Source organism: Monodon monoceros, unplaced genomic scaffold, assembly GCF_005190385.1.
Source record: "Monodon monoceros isolate NGI ecotype Baffin Bay Population unplaced genomic scaffold, NGI_Narwhal_1 Super_Scaffold_1, whole genome shotgun sequence".
Lineage (NCBI taxonomy): Eukaryota > Metazoa > Chordata > Mammalia > Artiodactyla > Monodontidae > Monodon > Monodon monoceros.
In genome coordinates, this window is record NW_021703765.1 from 57,192,372 (window position 1) to 57,214,704 (window position 22,333).

The following is a 22,333-nucleotide window of genomic DNA, read 5'->3' on the forward strand; positions in this document are numbered from 1 at the left end:
TTCCCTCCCACCCACCTTGGAGACAGACCGGCCCCAGTGCCCTTTTGCTTGCCAGGCTCCTGTCCTCGCCCTTGTGAGATGGCAGAGCCGCCCGGTGTCCCCGCAGGTGGCAGAGAACCAGCCGCTGTTCTGCGCGCTCAAGGCGCTGCTGGAGGAGCTGCGTGTGGAGCTGCGGGAAGACGAACGTGCACGGCGGCGGCTGCAACAACAATATGCTGGCGATAAGGCCTCCTGGGACGTGGAGTGGGCCGCGCTCACATGCCGCCTGGAGCAGGTACGGCCGCCAGGGCTCCGCTCCGACCGCGGGGAGGGTCCGGATCCCAGGGCCCTGCCAGGGAAAGAGGGTGCGAGGAGAAAGCCAGGAGCCAGCTGCCCCTGCCACCCCAGAAAGTCCCCGCCTTCCCACAGTGCTGTCTTTTCCCTACTATTACCTCTCCCAGATCTAGAACACTGCCCCAACCCAGCAGCATTTCAAAAGTAGCGTTTATTTTCCCATTCTGTGTAGAACAAGGTTGTCTCTTTTTGTTATTATTATTAAATTTATTTAAAAGCAAAAAGCGTTCACCCATTCCCTGCCCTCTTCCCCTGGCAACCCCCAGTCTGTTCCATGCATCTCTGAGCTTGGCTTCATTTATAATATTTATAGAGTCCACATATACCAGAAATCATACAGTATTTATCTTTCTCTGTCTGACTTATTTCACTTAGCATAATGCCTTTGGGGTCCATCCATGTTGCTGCAAATGGCATTATTTCATTCTTTTTCATGGTTCAGTGGTATTCCATTATACAAATGTACCACATTTTCTTTATCTATTCATCTGTCGATGAACACTTAGGTTATGCGTTATTTCTCGGCTACGGTAAACAGTGCTGCTATGAACATGGGGGATATCTTTTTACATTAGTGTTTTCGTTTTCTTCAGGTAACAAGATACATGAAAACATGTTCTACGTTATTAATCATCAGGGAAATGCAAATCAAAACCACAATGAGCTGTCACCTCACACCTGCTGGAATGGTTCTTATCAGGAAAACTAGAAATATCAAGTGTTGGTGAAGAGGTGGGGAGAAGGGAGCAAGGCTGTCTTTAGTGCCACTGAAGCATGACCAGGGTGAAAAACGTGACCAGAGTGCACTGACAGAATTCAGACAGGGGCAAAGAAAAAGCAGATTGTGGTTTAGTTACCTCTGAAAAAAGGAAATGAATGCTTTCCGTTAGATTTCTCCCAATACCAGAAAGAGCTTGTAGACCTACCTCCCACTACAGCCCTGGGAGTCTGATCAATTTCGGTGTCCTTATTTACATGGAAGGAGCCCGAGGCCCAGAGGAAGCGTGTCGTCTCAGATCACAGAGGCTTTAGTGCAACTGGAGCTGAGAGCAGGTTACTGCCTCCACCGCCCACAAGAGAGCAGAGCCTCTCGGAGATTTGAGACCCCAGCCCTGGTCGTTAAGATCGGGCTGAGCCAGGAACGCTGTTTTCTAAGTGCTTTCTCCCTGGAAGTCTTTGAAAGCGGTGTCACTTCCCATGTAGGGTCTGCTCGCTCAGATTGCTTCTCCAGGTTTCTTCCAGCCCCTTGATCACGATAAGGGAGGAAAGGTCTGCACGTCTTTGATAATCTATTTTCTAGGCCCTGTTTTGAGGCAAACCATAAAGTAATCAAAACTTTATATGAATTGGCTCAGTCATGAAAGAAAACACTTGCCTGGAAAGAAGACATCTTCTAAATGGCCTTGATAAAAGATTAAAGGGTCTGTCCTGTCAAAAGAAGACAGCTCCCGTGGTACCCACAAGTTCACGGGCACTGCTGTCTGGTCCAAGGGAGCAGAAGTGTCCGGCTCACATCCCTGGGTGGAGCACAGGTATAGCCTCCTCTGCAGGCGAAGCAGCAAAGCATAGCTGGAGCAAAGCACCAGGCCAGGCTTGGGCAAGGGATGCAGCTGCTAACCCAGTTATGACTCCTGCCTACTGCTGGGTAGGAGGTTCTTACTAGATTTTCTGTTTATCTTAGTTCACAGCCTGAAGAGCTGGCAGTGGATGAGAAATGAGTAAGGACGTTCTGATGAGCTGCCTTTAAACTTACTTAAAACTATGTTTGTAGTGGAAAAATCTAAATATTTTCAGAGATGTAAGCGTAGCTAAAAAGAGGAGGCATAATCTTTGATGTGAGCCAGTTTCTCAGACATTTGGAGCCCGGGGAATGATGGATGTGGGCTGATGCTAGTTCACTCATCTTTATCCTTTTCTACTTAAATGCAGAACAGTTGAATTCTACTGAAAGTGAAGTATTTTCTCTCAGTGGAAGCCATCTTGTGTCAGTTCCCAAATCTGTCATTCCTTCAATTGACTCCTAGGTCAGACCTTGCTCTAACTGCCAGGATCCCCCAACAAATAAGACAGATCTTGAAAGGGTTCTCAGTGCAGTGGGAGACCAGACAAGGGCCACAGTTAGTACTAGTGTGGCAAGTGCCCCGCCAGGCCTGTACACAGGCTCTCGGGGATGGGGGGGGGGGCATGCAGGGCACACACCTCGGCTTGAGGGTTCAGGGAAGGGTTGTTTGTGAAAGCCCTGCTTAGAATGAATCTCGGAGGATGAACAGGAGTGGGCACATGGAAAAGGAGAGAAACAGTCTTTTGGACAAAAAAGGGACATCATGAAGAAAAGAGCATGGCACGCCGGAGGAGCTGCACCTTGTCACATATGAGTGGAAAGCAGAATAGCCAAAGAACTGAAACAATCCTGATTTTATCATGCGAATAAAACATTTTGACTTGCGTTTTTAAGAAGTAATTCTGGTATTGAGGTAGAGAATGGATTAGAAACCATTAGAATTGAATGGATTAACATGGGTCCATGGGTAGACTTCGGGGATCTGCTGAACTAGAATAGGCAAAAGGATACATCTTTGTGTTCATGAATCTTTCACTAAAATTTATCACATTCACCAACAACAGTACACCCCCAATTCCCTCCTCCTGTCCTCTGTGCTGTTGTCAGTTTACTTCTACACATTCTCTAAATACAAAATACAATGCAACTATTTTTACTTCAGACACTCAGTAGTATTCTAAAGCAGTTAAAAACAGGAGGAAATGAGTTATATTTGCATTTATTTAGGTCATTTCCAGTGTTCATTTTTTGTGCAGGTCAAAGTGTTTCTTGATATCATATTCCTTGTGCCTGAAAATTTCCTCTATCATTTCTTGAAATGTAAGCCTGCTTTAAAGTTTTCATTTGTTGAAAAAGCATTTTTCTTCCATCATTTTTGAAAGATGCTGTTGCTAAGTATAGAATTCTGTTGAGGTTGACATTTTCCCCCTCCAGCCCTTTCAAGATGTCACTCCATTTTCCCCCCTGACTTACATACTTTCCGAGGACAGGTCTGCTGTCATTCTCGTCTGCGCACCTCCATTTGTGGTTTATTTTTTTTCTCTGTCTGCCTCCAAGGTTTCCTCTTTGGTTTTCAGCAGTTTGCATGTGATGTCTAGATGGGAGTTCTTCAGCTTGTTAGTTTTTGGTCTTTAATCTCCTGGGTGTTATTATAGACTGCCAGGTTACATCACTCTCCCATCACCAGGTTCCACATGGGGGCTAAGGATGTAGGGACAGACACATGCCTGCCTGCAAGGAGTTGTACAGCAGGACAGGCAAGAGGTGTGGTGACTCACAGTTGGGAAGGGAGAGTAAGAAGCAGACTCTGGGAAGCTGGGTGGATTCACTGCTTCACCTTCTGTGTGACTCTGTCAGATTTTTTTTTTTTTAACGTCTTTATTGGAGTATAATTGCTTTACAATGTTGTTTCTGCTGTACAACAGAGTGAATCAGCTATATGTATACGTATATCCCCATATCCCCTCCCTCTTGTGTCTCCCTCCCACCCCTCTAGATGGTCAGAAAGCACTGAGCTGGAGATCCCTGTGCTATGCAGCTGCTTCCCACTAGCTAGCTATTTTGCGTTTGGTAGTGTATATATGTCAATGCTACTTTCTCACTTCATCCCAGCTTACCCTTCCCCCTCCCTGTGTCCTCAAGTCCATTCTCTTCGTCTGCATCTTTATTCCTGTCCTGCCTCTATGTTCATCAGAACCACTTTTTTTTTTTTTAAGATTCCATATATATGTGTTAGCATACGGTATTTGTTTTTCTCTTTCTGACTTAACTTCACTCTGTATATATGACAGACTCTGGGTCCATCCACCTCACTACAAATAGTTCAATTTCGTTTCTTTTTATGGCTAATATTCCATTGTATATATGTGCCACATCTTTATCCATTCATCTGTCGATGGACACTTAGGTTGCTTCCATGTCCTGGCTATTCTAAATAGTGCTGCAGTGAACATTGTGGTACACGCTTTTTTTGGGGGGGGGGGGCGGTACGCGGGCCTCTCATTGTTGTGGCCTCTCATTGTTGCGGAGCACAGGCTCCAGACGCGCAGGCTCAGTGGCCATGGCTCACGGGCCCAGCCGCTCTGCTGCGCGTGGGATCCTCCCGGACCGGGGCACGAACCCGTGTCCCCTGCATCGGCAGGCAGACTCTCAACCACTGCGCCACCAGGGAAGCCCCCACACCTCTTTTTAAATTACGGTTTTCTCAGGGTATATGCCCAGTAGTGGGATTGCTGGGTCATATGATAGTTCTAATTTTAGTTTTTTAAGGAACCTGCATACTGTTCTCCATAGTGGCTGTATCAATTTACATTCCCACCAACAGTACATGAGGGTTCCCTTTTCTCCACACCCATTCCAGCATTTACTGTTTGTAGATTTTTTGATGATGGCCATTCTGACTGGTGTGAGGTGATACCTCACTGTAGTTTTGATTTGCATTTCTCCAATGATTAGTGATGTTGAGCATCCTTTCACGTGTTTGTTGGCAATCTGTATATCTTCTTTGGAGAAATGTCTATTTAGGTCTTCTACCCATTTTGGGACTGGGTTGTTTGTTTTTTTTTGATATTGAGCTGCATTAGCTGCTTGTATATTTTGGAGATTAATCCTCTGTCAGTTGCTCTGTTTACACATTTTCTCCCATGTCAGATGTTTTTAATTACGACTTTAAAGATGAAAAGTGCTTCCTCCATAAGATTGGTCAGATCTTGGTTTAAACATGTTTCCAGGGATAATACATGAACGTGCTGAGATTTTCTTCACCTACTAACGCGAGACTGTCAGGGACTAAGTTCCTAAGTCTGTTCTCCTTGACAGCTGGAAGCGAAGACTGAGAAAAGCTTGGGAGACCTGGGCTCCTCTGCTGACAGCAAAGGGGTGTTCACAAAGGAGAGGGAGGCACAGCAGAAGCTCCTGGCTGACAGTCATGGGCTGGTCATGGACCTGCGATGGCAGATCCACCACAGCGAGAAGAACTGGAACCGAGAGAAAGTAGAGCTTCTCGACCGCCTGGACCGGGAGCGGCAGGAGTGGGGGCGGCAGGAGAAGGAGCTCCTGTGGAGAATCGAACAGGTGAGGATGCCCCAGGGGAGGAGGTGAGGATGCCCCAGGGGAGGAGGCGGAGACGCCTGACCTGGAAATCAGAGCACTCAGAAGGGGAAAATCAGACAGCTCGGAGGTCTCTGCTGCCTCAGGCTGATGTAGGGGCTTCCAGAGGAAGAGGAAGAAATCCTAGGAGTTCTGGTGTTGGAGACCTAGGCTCACTCAGCCCTCCCATGACACAGACCTTTTCATCGCAAAGTCTGTGGGTAACTTCCCTGTGTGTGTACGGTTGGGGGGTAACTTTTTAAAGGTGTTTAAAGACTAAACTTGAAAGATGAGATTATTTCAGGCCTTAGGAAGTGATTTCTACCAAAAAGGAAACTAGCTTTTAAGTCTGCCACTAAAGATGTGGTCATGGTGACTGCTCCAGCTTGAATGGAACTGTTGTCCATTAGTAAAGAAATTGCTGAAGTCAGTAGGAAGTCAGGCTGTTTGCACCTGCTGTGGATCTTGTGGAGCTGTGATTAGACAGGACACAGTCAGGGAAAGTGACTGATCGTTCATCGTCTTCAGCTAAACAAACATTGAAAAATGTAGATGAGTTCTGTGGGAAAGGGGGAGTTGTTGTTCTAGAGATAATCACTCCCTGCCTTGCGTCAGACTTAGGACAGTTTGTGTAGCTGCAGTCCTGCCTGAGCAGTGCACAAATTAAATTTTCACATGAAACTGATGAAGGACTGGGATTCTACCCTGGCTGGATTTTTACAGAGCATGCACTGTAGTTCAGCCTGTCGCACTTATAATAAATTCAGGAGGCCTCAAGGAAATGTATTAATAAACTGAATGCAGGAAAAATAACTTCATTATTCTATTATAAATATCCATGCTGTCTTTTGGAAAATGTGCTGTATTATCCCTAGACATGGGACCTGTGTTCTGCAGGTGAAGTGGCAAAGGTCCGTTTCTGCTCACTGCTGAGATGGGAGGGGGCGAGGGAGAGAGAACTGAAAAGGACCAGGAATCTTTGGCTCTGAAACCTCTGAGCATAAGTGCACTGCAGATAAAGAGGCCCGACATCCTTCCTGGGTTTGGTTACTCACACAGCTGAGTCACCAGACTGGTAGATGATATGGCTCATTTCAAAATTCCCCAAATTCTATCGAAGGAAAGTTGGCCACTTCCTGTTTGGCCTAGAAATGTGGCACCTGAGAAGCATCTTCTGTCTTAAATCCCCCGTGTGCCTGTGCTCTATGCAGAGGATCAGCTGTCGGGTGGGAATCGTAGGGGCAGATGCAGCACATACCCTTACAAAGTGGTCACGGATTCATCCATTGTTCGTTAACCAGTATCCTGGCTCCTCCAGGTACCTCGTTATCAGGGAGGGTCCCTCCTGGCCATCCCTCCAGGACCGTACACACTGTCCCTCCCGCACCCCAGTAAGGCCATCGTCATCACCCCTTTGCCCGTGAGCTGTAGGCTTGTTGGTCTCATCATGGCTTCATTTTGGAAGTCACACCTTGGATGTAAGTTAAGCAAGTCTTTAAGGGCTTCATTTTACTTTGGGGAATGAGGAATTTCTAGTAAAGGAAAAATTAGTAAGACATCCCGTGACATTTAATGTTCGAAGAGTTAATGCCCTAGGGATGAACAGCCACCCCATTTTAAGACTATCTTTGGAAAGATGAGTGGGCAGGGGCTGAACTCCATTTCCAGACTGTCACTACTGCCATGGCCCTACCACGATGACAGCCTCAGAACCTCAGTCATCAAGGTTAACATCTTTGAGCAAAATGGACTCAAGACACGTGGGTTCTGGGGCGTTCATTCATCTGTTCCTGAAATCTGTGTGGTGGATCCCGCAGGCTTTGTACAACGATTTCATTGCTGTTTTCAGAAGAGGGTTTGTTGATGCTTCAGATATGCAATTGTGGCTTTCAAAAATAAATCCAGCCTTCCCCCCCCCCCCCAAGTATTTGACATTTAAAAAATCACAGTACCCAATCCTGAAAATGAGGAAAAGCAGTTATAGGTATTCTCTGTAAAAGAGGAAATTGGCTGAAGTGTAGTGTATGACTTTTTTTTAATCAGTTATTGAGTTGTTTATTCATTTAACTTTTAGCTGCACATTCCGTAGATGTGCAGACATCTACATCTACAACAAGACACGTAGACAAACATTCTTCATAACGTATGCCCCTCGATATCTATGTGGTGGGCCGTGTAGCCTTGTCTGTGACGACCTAATACAGATGGTGAAAGAAGTAACACTAAATCCATTTTCCACTTTGAGAACACTTGCTTCGTACTTGCCCGGTGGTGTTGAATTCCTACATGATTTCTGTGCCATGTGAGGCATCTGACATGACGAATGACTGTGGGAATGTGGTTAAGGTCATGTAACACACACCATCTCTCTTATCAGCATCTGTCTCAACCCAGATCTGATGGGTGAGAGTTAACTTTCCTGGAGTTACACTACTTTCTCCTCCGAACTGTTCAGTCTGTTAGCCTGCAGAGGCCTGAGGAGTTGGCTGTGGTAAAGGACTAAATGAAAGCTCCCATGTCATTCTTCTTCCAGTGACTTCCTTAAATCAGTTACCTCTGCAGCATGAAAGGCTGTTCTTTTAAAACCTGTGTACAAAGTAACCTTTTTTCTTGTGACCAATTCAGGTAAAGTGACATTCTCAAGGGTTTACTGTTGCCTGCAAACCTTGTAAATTTGGTGTTTGCAAGGCAAATAAGTTATATAAGTTGTTCTTCTGCAGGACTCTAAGTACAGTAGGTGCTGATGCCTGGTTTGAAATGACTCTCCTAGGAAACCCTATCCTTGTAGGGACCATTTATTCTATGACAGCACTGCAGAGGCATCCTGGCAGCTGAAACCACTCCAGCTCATTTTTAGGGAACCTAACTAACACTTGCAGCTTTAGTGCACATTGCTCCTGGCTGCCCAGGTTTATTTTTTGAAACCCCACTTTGCTGAGTGAGAATGTGCTGGATCATAGCTCTCCCCTGTAGTCATTCTCCCCGCTCTTCACACACACCCTCCGTGCACATTTACAGCTTCAAATGTGATTCTTGCATTTTAATTCTGTGCCCGAAATAGCTTGGAGATGATCATATGTTGAAACTAAATTACACTGACATGCATTAGATGAACATAATAAAAACCTTTCCTTTTCATTTTTTTAAAAAAGAAAGCATTTAGCATCTTTGAGAGCTATGTCACTGGGGAGGGGGTAGAGAGCAGAGGGGGCTGAGCTGAAACCCCCGGTGACTTGCTTGTTCCCTAATTCAACTGGGATTCTGCCTCAAACTCTAACATTTAAGCTGTAGCTGCTTGAATTGCCATCTTTCTCCTAAAATGAAGATAACACTCTGAGACTGGTTCCACCACCTCAAATTGCTAGAAATGAGTAAAAGTCCCCATGACTCCTCAGGCCACACTTCTCCAGCTTGCTGATGAAGGCTTGAGTTAGGACAGGAGGTGTTGTTTGTGAAAGATGCCTTGTTAAAGGGTAAATAAATGTGCTTCCAAGGGAGGGTCAAAGCCTCCGGGCACCGTCTCAGCACCACTTCTGCTGCCCCCGCCCTTGAGTTCAAGTCCAAAGAGCAGCCAGGGCGGTGGAGTGTGTGAGCCGACCTGTCAAAGGTGCTTTCTGCCTGTTTTGGAGGGGAGCTCGGGAGGGTCCAGGGCAGCCCCTCAGGGCTCCTCCATGGAGAGGGCACTGCAGGCACGCGTGTCCCTGCCTGTCCCTGTGGTTCCACGCGGCTCCTCCTGAAGGGCCCCCTGCTGTGAGGACATGAGGCATTCGTTTATCAGTGCCCCCAGGCCTGAGGAATCACGCAGGCCTCAGCCTCAAGGGGGGTCGGTGGTGGTCCCGCTCTGACGAACAGTGAGCTTTACGCGGGGCCCGGCCTGCAGCCCTCCCACAGCCCCAGAGAGAGGGGCACCCCTCTTACAGGTGGGGACACTGAGCTGAGATGACCAGCCACACACACTGGTTGCAGGTCTCCTGAGGTTTCCCCACTGCTGCTGCTTGCATTTACCAAGTCAGAGAAAAGTGTGACTCCAAACTATGTGGCTCATGTTTTTGTTTCTTTTTCTAGTCATACCAGATCTTTAATTTCCTCTGTAGCTAAATTTTAATCCTCTCAAGCAAAGTGTCAGATGTTTTCCACACCCAGTGGTTATAACCCAGGTGATCACTCGGGATTTATGTAGGACCCATTTCAAGTAGTTTGGAGACCACGCTCTGTTGTTATTTAGAAACTCTGCTAGTTAGGAAAATCAGATTCACCCTCAGAAGTTTGCTATCACTGATGGCTTTCCACTGAGTGTGCCTTACGTTCTGAAGGTAATTACCAAAAGCGAGTTCTAAATGTGTTGTTTGGTAATGTTAGATTAAAAAAATACATGTATAATTTCCTGTGAGCACAGTACTCAAAGTTATATACAATAACATATTCTCATCAGGAGGAGCTGGCTTGCGTGTGGTTGATGCAGATTTTTCTAGTCCATATAAAATTGTGGTTTTTCTTTTCAAAAAGCATTTGTGATGTGTTATTTTTGAAGTTAAGGTCAGAACTTTAAGAACGTAGACTTCTCACCATCTTTCAGAGAGACCATATGTTAATTCCAAATTGTGGAGAAACCACGACCTTAGGGAGCAACAGACAGAAAAATGAGGCTGATTGTTTTCATTTTTAAAACCCTCAAGTTGCAGAAAGTAAACAGTCCCCGGAGAGGTGGCAGTTTCCTCTGTGATCAAAAGGAAGGCGATGTCCACCCCTGTGCCCACACGGGGAGCCCCTGGGCACCCCACCCCACGGGGACGTGGCCCTGCATGGACACTGACTCCAGCACGTTTGAGGACCAGCCGCTGTCCAAGCTGAAGGAATCGGACAGGTGCTCGGCCCGGGAGAACCTCTACCTGGATGCCCTGTCCTTGGACGACGAGCCAGAGGAGCCTCCAGACCGCAAGCCCGAGAGGGAGTTCAGGAACTGCTTCCCCGAGGTCAGCCTGGGTTTGGGGTCTAGTTACCTGCGGCAGGACCGAGGGCAGGGGCTTGGGAAGGCGGCCGAGTGGCTGGCAGGCCCCTGGTTTTGCATATCACAGCCTCTGGGGTCAGTAAAAACGGAACCCTTCATGATGCAGGAGCTTTGCTTGGTGGTCCTGACCCCAGGCTCCCTGCTTCACTTAGCTGCTTGTCTCAGGTTCAGAAATTCAGGGCTTGGGTCCTGTGTGAATGGGAGTCTCAGGAACGGGAGTGTCCAGTGAAACACAAGAGGAAATATTGGGTTGACCAAAAAGTTCGATCAGTTTTAAGTAAAAATAAAAGACATTTTTCATTTCCAGCAAGAACTTTATTTAACGACGTATTCATGAACCAAACGAACTTTCTGGCAAACCCAATAGATCATCCTGGGAAGTGTAGAGCCGCAAGTTTTCTTAAAATTATAGTACGGCCTTCTGATTCCAGAAAACATTAATAACAGGGGAAAAAAATTGCTTTAAAGAAAGTAACAAATGTCACTAACCAGTGACATACAATAAATACCTTATCTGTGCAAAGGGAAAAAAATCCAACACTAGAAACCTATGTAACTTAGATCAGCAAATAGAAGAGCTTAGCTCTGTGCAGAAATCTCCACGGCACAGCATTGGGTTTTTTTGGTTATGACTTTCTAAAAACTGAAAAACTGGGATTTAAAGATTGATTTTAGGAAGCATACCTGTGAGCCAATCTCACAGTGGCTGCACCTGTCATTTGACATGCTCAGCAGACGGGGTGCCCGTCAGGCAGGGATGTTGAAGTGGGGGATCACCCTCAGTCACAGGTCGGCGAGGTCAAGTGCCTTCTCCTCAGCACCTGTACCCAGCAGCGGTGACAGCGCCAGCATGCCACCCCGGGGATCTAGTGGCATCGTCTCCTATGCCATCTTCAAAGCAGTGGCCAGATCCCACGGGAGGGCTCCCTGGGGGATGCTCAGGTGGTTTGCTGTGCCAGGACTCAGTCGCAATACCTCCAAGGCTCATTGGACCTCGCTCCCTCAGGACTGGTCCGCACGGGGGTGTCCTCAGGAGGACCGTGTGTGCATGTTCTCTTCTTTAGCAGAGGTCACTGTACCTTCCCTGATTCCCAAGGGCGATATTTAAAACAAAGAGCCCTCTAAGGATGTCACACCGACTTTTTTTGCATTTTTTATTGCAGTACAGTTGGTGTGCAATGTAAGTTGCAGGTGTACAACAGTGATTCACAATTTTTAAAGGTTATGCTCCCTTTAGTTATTATAAAATATTGGCAGTATTCCCTGTGCTGTACAATACATCCTTGTAGCTTATTTATCTTATATGTAGTAGTCTATACCTCTCACACCGACTTCTATAGACAGGCTGAGGCCAAGAGACGTCTCTCCCCTAACTTGCTCTCACCCTTGTCCTCCCTTCCTTCTTCTCCTCCTCCTCCCCGTTCTCCCTCTCCTCTCTTGCATGCGTTTGTTCTCTCTCTCTCTCTCCCCCTCCCTCTCTCTCTCTCTCTCTCTCTCTCTCTCTCTCTCTCTCTCTCTCTCACACACACACACACACACACACACTCACACACACACATACATTCAGTCATTAACGAGGCAGCTTTGAAGCTCACGTGCTTAGTGATGCCCTTTGAGGAGCACAGGAGAGCCACTTTGTGACAATGTTTATAGACACTTTTTCTCATTCACGTGGGCCCTTCCTGGACTCAGAGGCTCTAACCCCTCATCACCCCTGGATTCTGGTGTCATTATTGTACTTCAAAGGGCTGAGAGGCAGAGGCACTCTTGGCCCAAACTTGGCTCCCATGTACGTTTTAAATGGTATTGTCCTAAGAGAAAAACAAATCACTTAGCACCCTGAGGGCCCCCAGGCAGCCAGTGTTAACCAATTCAGATAAACTTCCTTCTTCTTTATAGGAAGAAGAAAATCACAAGGGAAATCTTCAAAGGTAAGTAAGATTGATGAAATGATAGTAGACTACTGCAGTAAAAACCTCCTGGTCTTGGGCTTCGCTGGTGGCACAGTGGTTAGGAATCTGCCTGCCAATGCAGGGGACACGGGTTCGAGCCCTGGTCCGGGAAGATCCCACATGCCGTGGAGCAACTAAGCCTGTGCGCCACAACTACTGAGCCTGTGCTCTAGAGCCCTCGAGCCACAACTACTGAGCCCGTGCTCTGCGACAAGAGAAGCCACTGCAATGAGAAGCCCCTGCTCACTGCAACTAGAGAAAAGCCCGCACGCAGCAACAACGACCCAATGCAACGAAAAATTTAAAAAAAACTCCTGGTCTTAAAATTCTGTCTTGTCACTCCAGTGTGCTGTGACACTCTTCAAAAATGACGCAGAGTAAAACTTCTGGATAAGTAGTTGCTTTATTATTAATTTCATAAATACGGCATTTTAAATTATTAGCAACAAAAAGGCCAGTGCTATGCTGCGTTCATGTGTGTGTCAGTGTCACAGTAAGAGCTGTGTGATTAGAGTTGTGTATATAAGGACATGATTGTGTTAAATGGTTTTTGAAAAGTCCATGGAAACCCTTTCTTCTAATTTAGTTTGATTCTAGTAACCCATATATGTATGGCGGGACATGTCTGGAAAGGCACATATAAGCAAATTTGTTTAAATTGAGTAGAGAGGGAAGGGGAGGACTGAGCCTGTGGGTGGGTCTGGGCAGGGCCAGAGGGGATTTCTGTTTGAAATGGTGTTGAAACCATTCGCCAGCCTGATCACACCTTCCACTGCCCCTCCTCTCCTCCACATCTTCTGTTGGGCTTGGGAGACTGTTAGTGCTTTAAGCCAACAGAGGATGAGGCCCATGGGCGGAGAAGGCTTCAGGTCACAGTTGCTTTGTGGTGGCATCTCTCCCTCCCCGCCGCTGCAGTTTCTCGTTTGGATTGGTACTGTGGTGTGTTCATGTCTGTGGGATGCGCGCCTGCTCTAATGCCGGGAACTCGGGAAGCTCCCGCAGCTTCGACACTGAAGGTGCCCATCAAGTACGTGGAGAGGCCAGGCCACAGCCAGGCTCCCCGTCTTCCTGTGGAGCATCCATGCACTGAACTAGAATATTGCAGAGCAGGGTTAGAGCTTAGCTCTGACTGCCCTGGAGCCCCACCTCTCCCACGGTTTTGAGGGTCGGCTGTAGTAAATTCTGACCAATACAAGGCTCCTGCAGCAATTCCAGAGCCATAAAAGCCTGTTGGACACCAGAGGGTCAGCCCGAGAGTGGAAAACATCAGGCAGCTGGAACGTGTCCTGATCCTTCAGGTGGAGACACAGGCACTGTGCATGTGGGCAGGACACAGGCTGTGCTGGGTCGGGGGTTCCAGGGCCGTGGCTCCCTAGCCGGTGGCAGCTAACGCCTCGCCTCTCCCCTCCCCCAGGGCCGTGTCCGTCTCATCCATGTCTGAGTTCCAGCGCCTGATGGATGGCTCTCCCTTCCTGCCAGAGAAGGGCCTGCCCGCCACCAGCAGCAAGGAGGACATCACCCCACCCCTCTCCCCAGATGACCTCAAGTACATCGAGGAGTTCAACAGCAAGAGCTGGGATGATAGGCCCCCAGACCCCTGGGCGGACAGGACCGAGGCGGGTCGGGCGAGGCCCGAGGCCAGCACCGACCCTTTCTCCGACTCCTCCTGGTACCTCACCACGAGCATCACCCTGACCACGGACACCGTGACCAGCCCGGAGCACTGCCAGAAGCAGCTCCCGCGGAACCTTGTCTGCGCCGAGCAGGCCGGGGTGAGGATGGTGCACAGCCCGCCCGCCGTGCGGAGGCTGGATGGCACCGTGGTGGCAGGCGGTGAGGGCAGGGCCCGAGGGGGCCCGGGGGACACCAAGGGGGGCTGTTCTGAACACATTCTTAGGTGGCCCTGTGCCCCCTCCAAGCACACCCGAGACTACACGGAGGGTGGGCTCTGGCCCCTCGACAGCACCCTCGGTTTCTCCTCCCCGCTGCACAGCCTGGAGATGTCCAAGAACCTGAGTGATGACATGAAGGAGGTGGCCTTCTCTGTCAGCGCTGTCTGCTCCAGCCCCAGGGAACCTCCGGTCAAGGACACGGCCTGCCAGACCAATGGGTCCCGGACAACAGGGACGCAGACCATCCAGACCATCAGCATCGGCCTGCAGACCGAAGCCCTGCGGGGCAGCGCCGTCACCAGCAGCCCCCACAAGTGTCTCACACCCAAGGCAGGGGGTGGCACCACGCCCATGTCCTCTCCCTCCCGCGGCCTCAGGAACAGGCAGGTGGCCCCCGCCATCGAGAAGGTGCAGGCCAAGTTTGAACGCACATGCTGCTCCCCCAAGTACGGGTCTCCCAAGCTGCAGAGGAAGCCGCTCCCCAGAGTGGACCAGCCAAGCAGCAGGACCTCCCCGGGGCTGGCCCCGAAGGGCTGCGGCGAGTCAGCCTGGGCCCGTTCTACCACCACTCGGGAGAGCCCCGTGCACACCGCCATCAACGACGGCCTCTCCAGCCTCTTCAGCATCATCGACCACAGCCCTATGGTGCAGGACCCCTTCCAGAAGGGGGTGCGGGCCGCCAGTCGGTCTCGTTCGGCAGAGCCCCCGCCGGAGCTGGGCCCGGGCCCGGACACGAGCCCCAGCTCCCGAGGCCGGTCGCCCAGCCCGGTCGGGGGTGGCTCCGAGACGTGCAGGGAGGAAGGGGGAGAGGGCACGCCTGCGAGGCAGGACCTGTCTGCTCCCCCCGGCTACACGCTCACCGAGAACGTCGCCCGGATCCTCCACCGGAAGCTGTTGGAACACGCCTTAAAGGAGGAGCAGAGGCAGGCCGCCCATGGCACCCCCAGTCTCAGCAGCAACGGCCCCGTGGGAGAAATGACGGTCAGAGCCGAGCCAGGGTCCATCGAGGTAAAGGAGGCTGAGTATCCCACCCCCTCCCCCTGCGGCTCGTCCTTTTCAGTGTCAGCACAGCTGACCCTGGGGCTGTACCAGGTTATGTGAGTTCAGGAGGTTCAGGGGAGGATGGAACAAGCAGGAACGCAAACCCTGAGCTGCTTCTTAAAAGAGAACTTGGTTTTATTGCCGTCAGTGATCCTCTGAGGACCATGAGATGGTTTTCCTAAGTAGCTCAGGGATTGACTCAGGTCCTCCACTGTGGCCTCAGCGATCCATGCTTGTCTGTTTATCAGGGCTTTTCATTTGGGTTCACATTTCCCCTCCTTCTGTATGAGTTTGTGTCCTGGGAGCGTGTGCTCCAGCTGTGTGTGTGATGAAGAGAGAGGGTTTTGACAGGGTGGACATAGAAGACCTCTCGTCAGGACCTACAGGAAGGGTGTCTGGATCCCAGCGCTGGCTTCAGTGCAGACAGCAGGTTCACGTCTCACAAATCCCATTACCCTCTCTGTATGCGTGCGTTCTTCTTAGCAGTAAGACCAGGTGAGACGAATGGATAGGGTCAAAATCCTGCCTTCATACAACGCGATTATTATCCTTATCCCCTTAAACATCACCTATTATTATGTTACCTGTGACCACGCTTATTATCCATTTGTCACATATTATTATGTGATTATTATTGTATCCCTCCCCCCTTAAGGTTATCTGCAAATCAGTCGATCTTGAATTCTGCCCTGTTCATACCCACATGTGGTATAACTGGACCACGGCAAGGATGAGCGAAATAAAACAAAGCCCCATGATGATGCCGGGGGTGAAAACGGTGGTGATGTTGGCCTTATCGTTCACGCAGTGCCAGAGGAGGTTTCCCAGCCCTTGGTCAGACACCCTTATGTGTAGACCTGGGGGTGAGGCCTGACCCACCAGGAACCCAGATGCAAAACCTCCACAGCAGTGGAATCCAGACACCGGTAGGCATTCTCCAGGCTGGGCAGACAGCAGATGGCGAAGGTTAGAGAAAGACACATACAGGCTCCCTCCCAAGGCTCTGCAGCCCCAGATGCACAGGTGAGGAGAGGAGGAGGTGTATTTCCTGTGTCACCTGATCCACCCACAGTGGGAAAAGGAATGCTCAGCTTCCCAGTATAACCCAACAAGAGGCATTTAACTCAAAATATAGAGTTTAAACCTGAAGTAGATTAAACCATGTGAAATTGCCAATGACCTACAGAAATGGCAACACCATACGGTTCAACCTAATAATATTGACAGTCTGTGGCCTACGCCTGCCAGAGGTACACGTCTTTGTGATAAAGCTGTGTGCTCTGAGAAGGAGGCTGGGCCCTCAGGTAACAATGGTGTCTTCTGCGGGCTCTGTCACCCCGTCCCTCAGGCCCCTCAGGTACGTGGTTTGCTGCTGCAGAGGGCCCAGCCAGGTGGGTGCCACCCCTTCTTGGAATGAGAGCGTTGTCCCGAGTGCCACCCCTTCTTGGAATGAGAGCGTTGTCCCGAGCATTAACTGGCTTGTCTGGGGTGTCCATTTATATTAGAGACATTCTGAGTCACGAATGAATGCTGCAGGCAGGCAATCTATGAGACTAGAAAGGAAATAGTGCTGGGGTTGAGTCATTAAACCAAGGCGTGAAAATGGCTTTATCCATATAAAGCTGTGCCCCCCTTTGGTCCTCTGTGAAGTGTCTGTTTAGATTTTCTTCTCGGTGTGTTTACTACCAAAAGAGGTGATGGCTGATTTAAAGGGGGACCAGCCACGGTGTCAGGGGTTCAGAACTGGCATGGAGCTCTCACGGGCAGTGTTTAAATGTCATGGGCTCTTTTTCCTTTGCTGTTGGAATTTGGCTTATTCTAGACTCCAGTGGAATTATTCCTCACCTGAACTGACTTACTATATTAGGCCCATTGGAGACCCCAAGACCCCTTCCCATCCCTCCCTAGACTTGTGGTAGTTTTTTTCATTTCAAAATCAGAATGAATTCATATTTCCCACCCTCCTCTGAGCCCATGTGGGAGAATCTTTCCCGGAGTGCTCAGTGGGACAGCTAAACGTGGGTGACGATGGAGTCATCCCTAGCCAGGAACGGGCACAGTAGGAAACTCCCTTTCTCCCCTCACTCTAACCCCATGAGCTACTTATTCCTCTGTTTCTCTTGAAGACATAGCACCAATGCACAATGGTGCATTCTTTCTCTCTAGAAGCTGTGAGCAGGTCTGGTGTGGAGAGAGAGGATAATCTGGAAATGTCTCAGTGGAAAATTCGAAGGGCAAGTTTTAGTCTGAGCTGCAGTCATTTGGTCATTGTGACTGAAACAATCTGGCTGTTTAATGGGCTCTGTTTCAAAAACAGCAGTCGTAGGGTGTTGGAAATGTTAAATGCCAAGGGGCAGCTCAGGGAGAAGAGAAGAATAGCCAGCGGAAGGGAGAGGTCTGTAGCTGTTCTGTCGTGAGGGCCCCTCCTGCTCCGGCCAGGCGGGGGCCGGCCTGTGTGCCCGCTTCTCCAGATGGCTGCCACCAGGCCTGTTGACTTTAAACCTTTACTGCTGTTCTTTTTTAAAAAGTACTTTCAAACCTACTTGCTTTTTCTCTTCTTTGTCTGTCTGTTCTGTCCAGAACCAAACTGTCTTACTAACTGCCCCCTGGGGACTCTAGCCCTGCCTGCCTCACGCCGTAAGTGCTTTCTTCCTTCTTTCCACACTGTCTGGAGAGGTTGTCATGCAGCTCAGGGCGGGCCCAGGGTCCACCTGCAGGGATCAATGGCAGGCCCAGACGGGACCACTTGCCCCCCGGGGTACTGACTGCTCAGTAGAGATCCTATTGAGATCTCCCCTCTCCTGTGCAGTCTGCAGCCAGTATGCTCCCGAAGGGGTAAAAGGACATTGGCCAGCGAGGGAACTGTCCAGCCTGCAGGGTCTCTGAGCTGAGCGTGTTCCCCGTAGGCCTGCCTGCTCACTGACATTTCGGTGGCTGTGCACCGCCATGTGCTTATAATAAGGTGTGACCATTACGCATAAGGCTTTTCTCTTTCTTTTCAAAAACCACACCAGAGGGAATAAATACAAATGTATCTTGTCCTTCCCAGGGGTCACCATAGGGGTCGTAGTAAGTGCTCAATAGATTTGTGTTAACTGACTAAACAACACAATCGTCCCTGCTCCAAAACTGCAGAATCACCTTCAGAGCCTGAATCAAAGCTTGTGAGAAAGTACCAACCTTGTTTCTGATCAAGGATATAGTCACCCACCCCCTTATCCACTGGCCTTAAATACAACTGGCTCTCAAAGACTAAGCACATGGCCCACGAAAAATGACAAAGAATGGCTCCAGAGGCCATTTCCAGAAGAGGTGCCAGGGAAAAAACAGCATTGCTTGCTTAGATGTGCTGCTGTGATGCTAAAGAGAACTTTGTCCCCTTGAACTCATGGTCACACAGCATTTCTTCCGTGCAGAGACGCTAGTGACGAGGTGGCACAAATTAACAGAAAACCCTTGTCACTCAGCATCAGCTTGCACAGTGGTGTCCAAAAGTCATATGCCGGCAACCTCCACACACGGCTAGACAACACCTGTTACAAACCAACACACTTACATACGCAGCACCAACCACACGTCTCTTGAGCCACCGTCCCTCGTGCCCTGGGCTAAGGTGAGGACGTTTCCTTTAATTTTGGCTGTTTCAGTGCTGACGTGTTTTCACAGGCGCGGTAGCTCTGGCTGCCGTGGTTTCCATTAGTGTAAGTGCTTTGCTGAGGGGGCCTCCCTGTAGTCACGTGAAGTGCCACCAGCAGGTCCAGGGATGGTAGAGTCATCGTGTGTGTGTGTCGATGCTCCTTTTCTGCTGCCCCTGGGCGGCGACCACTCCCCCATCCCTCCTGTGCCCCGCCCTCCATCTTCTCCCTGTGCTCTTTGTCGCTCTGATGACTACATGCTCCTCATTCTGCTCTGCTGTGCTCCTCACATCTCTTTATACCCCTCGACTTAACTTCCTGAGTGGCTCTGAGGTCCTTGTTCTGTGTTCTTCATCACAGTGGTTTCCCACCTCAGCCTCTTGTTGTGTGGGTGTCCGGGTGGAAAGAACTCACCGTTTCCTCAGGTCACAGCTGCCCACACCTCTGTGCCCACAGATCTCAAGTCAGTGTCCTTTGTCCTGGCGTGCAGAGTAAGGACAAGTAGCTCAACAGTCTCTAATACCAAAAAAGGAGCAGCAGCCTTGAGAGGACGTACTGTAGGTGATTGGTCCCAGGGTTATTGGTCCTCAGAAGGTGCAGGAGCCCGTAGCATAGAAGCACAAGCACACTTGGGCTCCACTTTTTTAAATTTTATAAATTTTTGCTTGTTTCTTATTTTTAGCTGTGTTGGGTCTTCCTTGTGGTGCGCAGGCTCCTCATTGTCGTGGCTTCTCTTGTTGCAGAGCACAGGCTCAGTAGTTATGGCGCACAGGCTTAGTTGCTCTGTGGCATGTAGGATCTTCCCGGACCAGGGCACGAACCCGTGTCCGCTGCATTGGCAGGCACATTCTTAACCACTGCACCAAAAGGGAAGCCCGGGCTCCACTTTTTAAATGCTGCTGCCAGGAAGAGTCATTAGATAAAACCACCTAAATGAAAGTTTCTGCCTGCAGCATTATCTCCGTGTGGTGGGAGTTTAACACAGTGCCAGTCAACCTGGAATAAACGGTAGCGGAGTTGGTTTGAAGGTGAGCCCCGTTGCTGGTGCAGCCTGATGGAGTCATAGAGCCCTTCGTGGCCAGCCTCTTAGGACTAGGCAGACCACTCAGGACCCCCGCTTCCATTCGCTGCAGCCCAATTCCGAAGGCGCCTCGTATACACACCCGTCTCACGCCACGTTTTCATCATAATTTGCTATCTCCCATTACCGTCGTCACTAGTCATTCGTGTTGAATTCTTACCTTTTTAACTTATACTCCGTGAGCAATGTATAACTTAGCATTCACAAGTTGCAGACACCCTGGTCTGTTGCACTTGAGTCTCCTGAGAAGTTTGTTTGGGGGAAAATCACCTCCCAGAGGACCTGTCCGTCTGAGTAACCCTGTCTTTCTCTTCCTCGGCTTTGAAGGAACTCCCTTGTTCTGCACTAGCTCCATCCCTAGAACCCTGCTTCTCCAGGCCCGAGAGACCAGCAAACCGTCGCCCTCCGTCCCGTTGGGCCCCACATTCCTCCACTGCCTCACCAGCTCCGTCACCCAGAGACCTGACCTCCTCGGAGGAGCTCGGCGACGAGGGGCCGCCCCCCGGGGAGAAGCCACACCTGTGATGCAGGCTCGCATGGATTATCTGGAATAATTCACTGTAATTGCATAACCACACCGTCATCATCAACCGAACTCTACCCCAAAAGGAGAGATCTGGTTTTCCCAAGGTCAAAGAATGTTTTTTTTTTTTTTAAAATAACACAGCTGCTGAATGTTCAACCTGTGAATCTGAGATGTTTCTAGAATGAAACAGTAAACGTGCCTGTAAGAACTTAATTTTTTTCATAGCTCAGAAAACTATTTTTGTCTCCATCTTTTTTACAGAAAGTATATTAAACAAAAAAGTAAATAAGATATAAATTTAAAAACAAAGTTTTTAAGAGATTCTGAACACCCTCGCGCGCGATACTGACTGCCTCACTGTTAAATTTGCACTGTTAACATTTGGTTTGGTTTATTTCCACGTTGAATTAGAGTGTTTTAAGTTAATTTTATTTTGTCAGTGTTCTTGTTTTTTAAGAATTTTTGAAATGCTTCAGACTGTATGATTCAGTGAACTTTTTGTAATGAAAAAACCATGAAGCCAGTAGACAAGGCAGATCTCCTATACCCTTGAGGGGATAGATGGCAGCATTCTGGAAAGGTAGAGAGGCCTCAGCCAGGTTGCCCAGACCTGCTGTATAATCCACATATTCTCGACCTGCACGTCTTTGGGTTCGAAGCACCGGGGTGCATGTACATACCGCTGCTGTGGTCTCGCCCCGCTTACGTGTGAGCCCTCTGTCCCACTGTGATACGGTGTGAACCCCCTCGTACTGTACTGTTGTTGTCTTCTCACATTGATGATACGACAGCAATGGCATTTTAAAATTATTGTTAAAAGATTAACAGGCGATACAGTGTTTACTCCAAATTTCCTTGTTTAAGGAAAAACAACTACAAAGAGTCCTGAGGATACCAAATGGAAAGAGAGAGGGTTGTGCCTCGGAGTCTGTATGAGATGATGATGAAGAAGAAATAAAGCCTTTACCAGACGGCGCCTGTCCCAGACCTTGTGTCTCACACACCCTCCACCTTTTCCTGACTACTCACGCAAAAGTTTCCCATTGGAGGGGGTGAGGTGGGGGGGGGGTCATACAGCCACTCACGTATCTGACTGGGGTGCACAACGGCCTTGCAGTTTCTCTGCAAGGGCATCCTGGAATAAACAGGCGACTACATTTTTGCTAAAAAAGAAAAGCCGAAATGGGTGGGCGAGGGGGTGTGAGGAAAACAGTTATCCACAGTCAGAGTGCGCCCACCCTCTCCACTCCTTGGAAGGTGGGAGAGGCCGTTTCCATCCCTGGACTGAGAAGCAGCCCAAGCTGCCAGTGTTTGGTAAGTAGGAGTTTACGAAGAAGTGGTGCTGATGAAGAAAACAAGAACCATTTCAGGCTGAAGCTTCTAGCTGTAATCTTTCAGTAACAAACCCGCTATGGTATAAGTTATTTTTTCCCAGTATTACCACAGTTCCATTACCATTAAACTAAATATTTTTTTTATAAACACAAAGTACTGTTGGACATTGGAGCCTGCTGTAGCTGCTGCAGGAAAACAGCCTGACAGTTCCTTAAAAGGTTAAACAGTTACCATATGATCCAGTAATTCCACTTTTGGGTGTAGGCCCAGGGGAACTGAAAGCTGGGACTTGGACAGATATTTGTTCACCCATGTTCACAGCAGCTGTATTCACAGTAGCCAAAAAGTGGAAACAATACAAGTGTCCATCGATGGATGACA

At 49.1% G+C, this 22,333-nt stretch overlaps 1 protein-coding gene across 2 annotated transcripts in view; it reads left to right on the forward strand.

Annotated features, from left to right (window-relative positions):
- The window catches only part of MTCL1 (microtubule crosslinking factor 1), a 122,424-nt gene extending 100,839 nt beyond the window's left edge, over positions 1-21,585 (forward strand). The window contains exons 9-14 of one of the 2 annotated variants that reach the window (XM_029234089.1): positions 107-274; positions 5,213-5,467; positions 10,159-10,455; positions 12,390-12,421; positions 13,857-15,342; positions 20,419-21,585. In XM_029234089.1, coding sequence (XP_029089922.1) covers positions 107-274; positions 5,213-5,467; positions 10,159-10,455; positions 12,390-12,421; positions 13,857-15,342; positions 20,419-20,616 — 2,436 coding nt within the window. In that variant the 3' untranslated portion in view covers positions 20,617-21,585. Of the gene's footprint in view, positions 1-106; positions 275-5,212; positions 5,468-10,158; positions 10,456-12,389; positions 12,422-13,856; positions 15,343-17,955; positions 17,995-20,418 lie in introns of those variants that run through there. The other variant, XM_029234096.1, reaches the window with a different exon arrangement.
- The last annotated feature ends 748 nt before the right edge of the window (positions 21,586-22,333 follow it).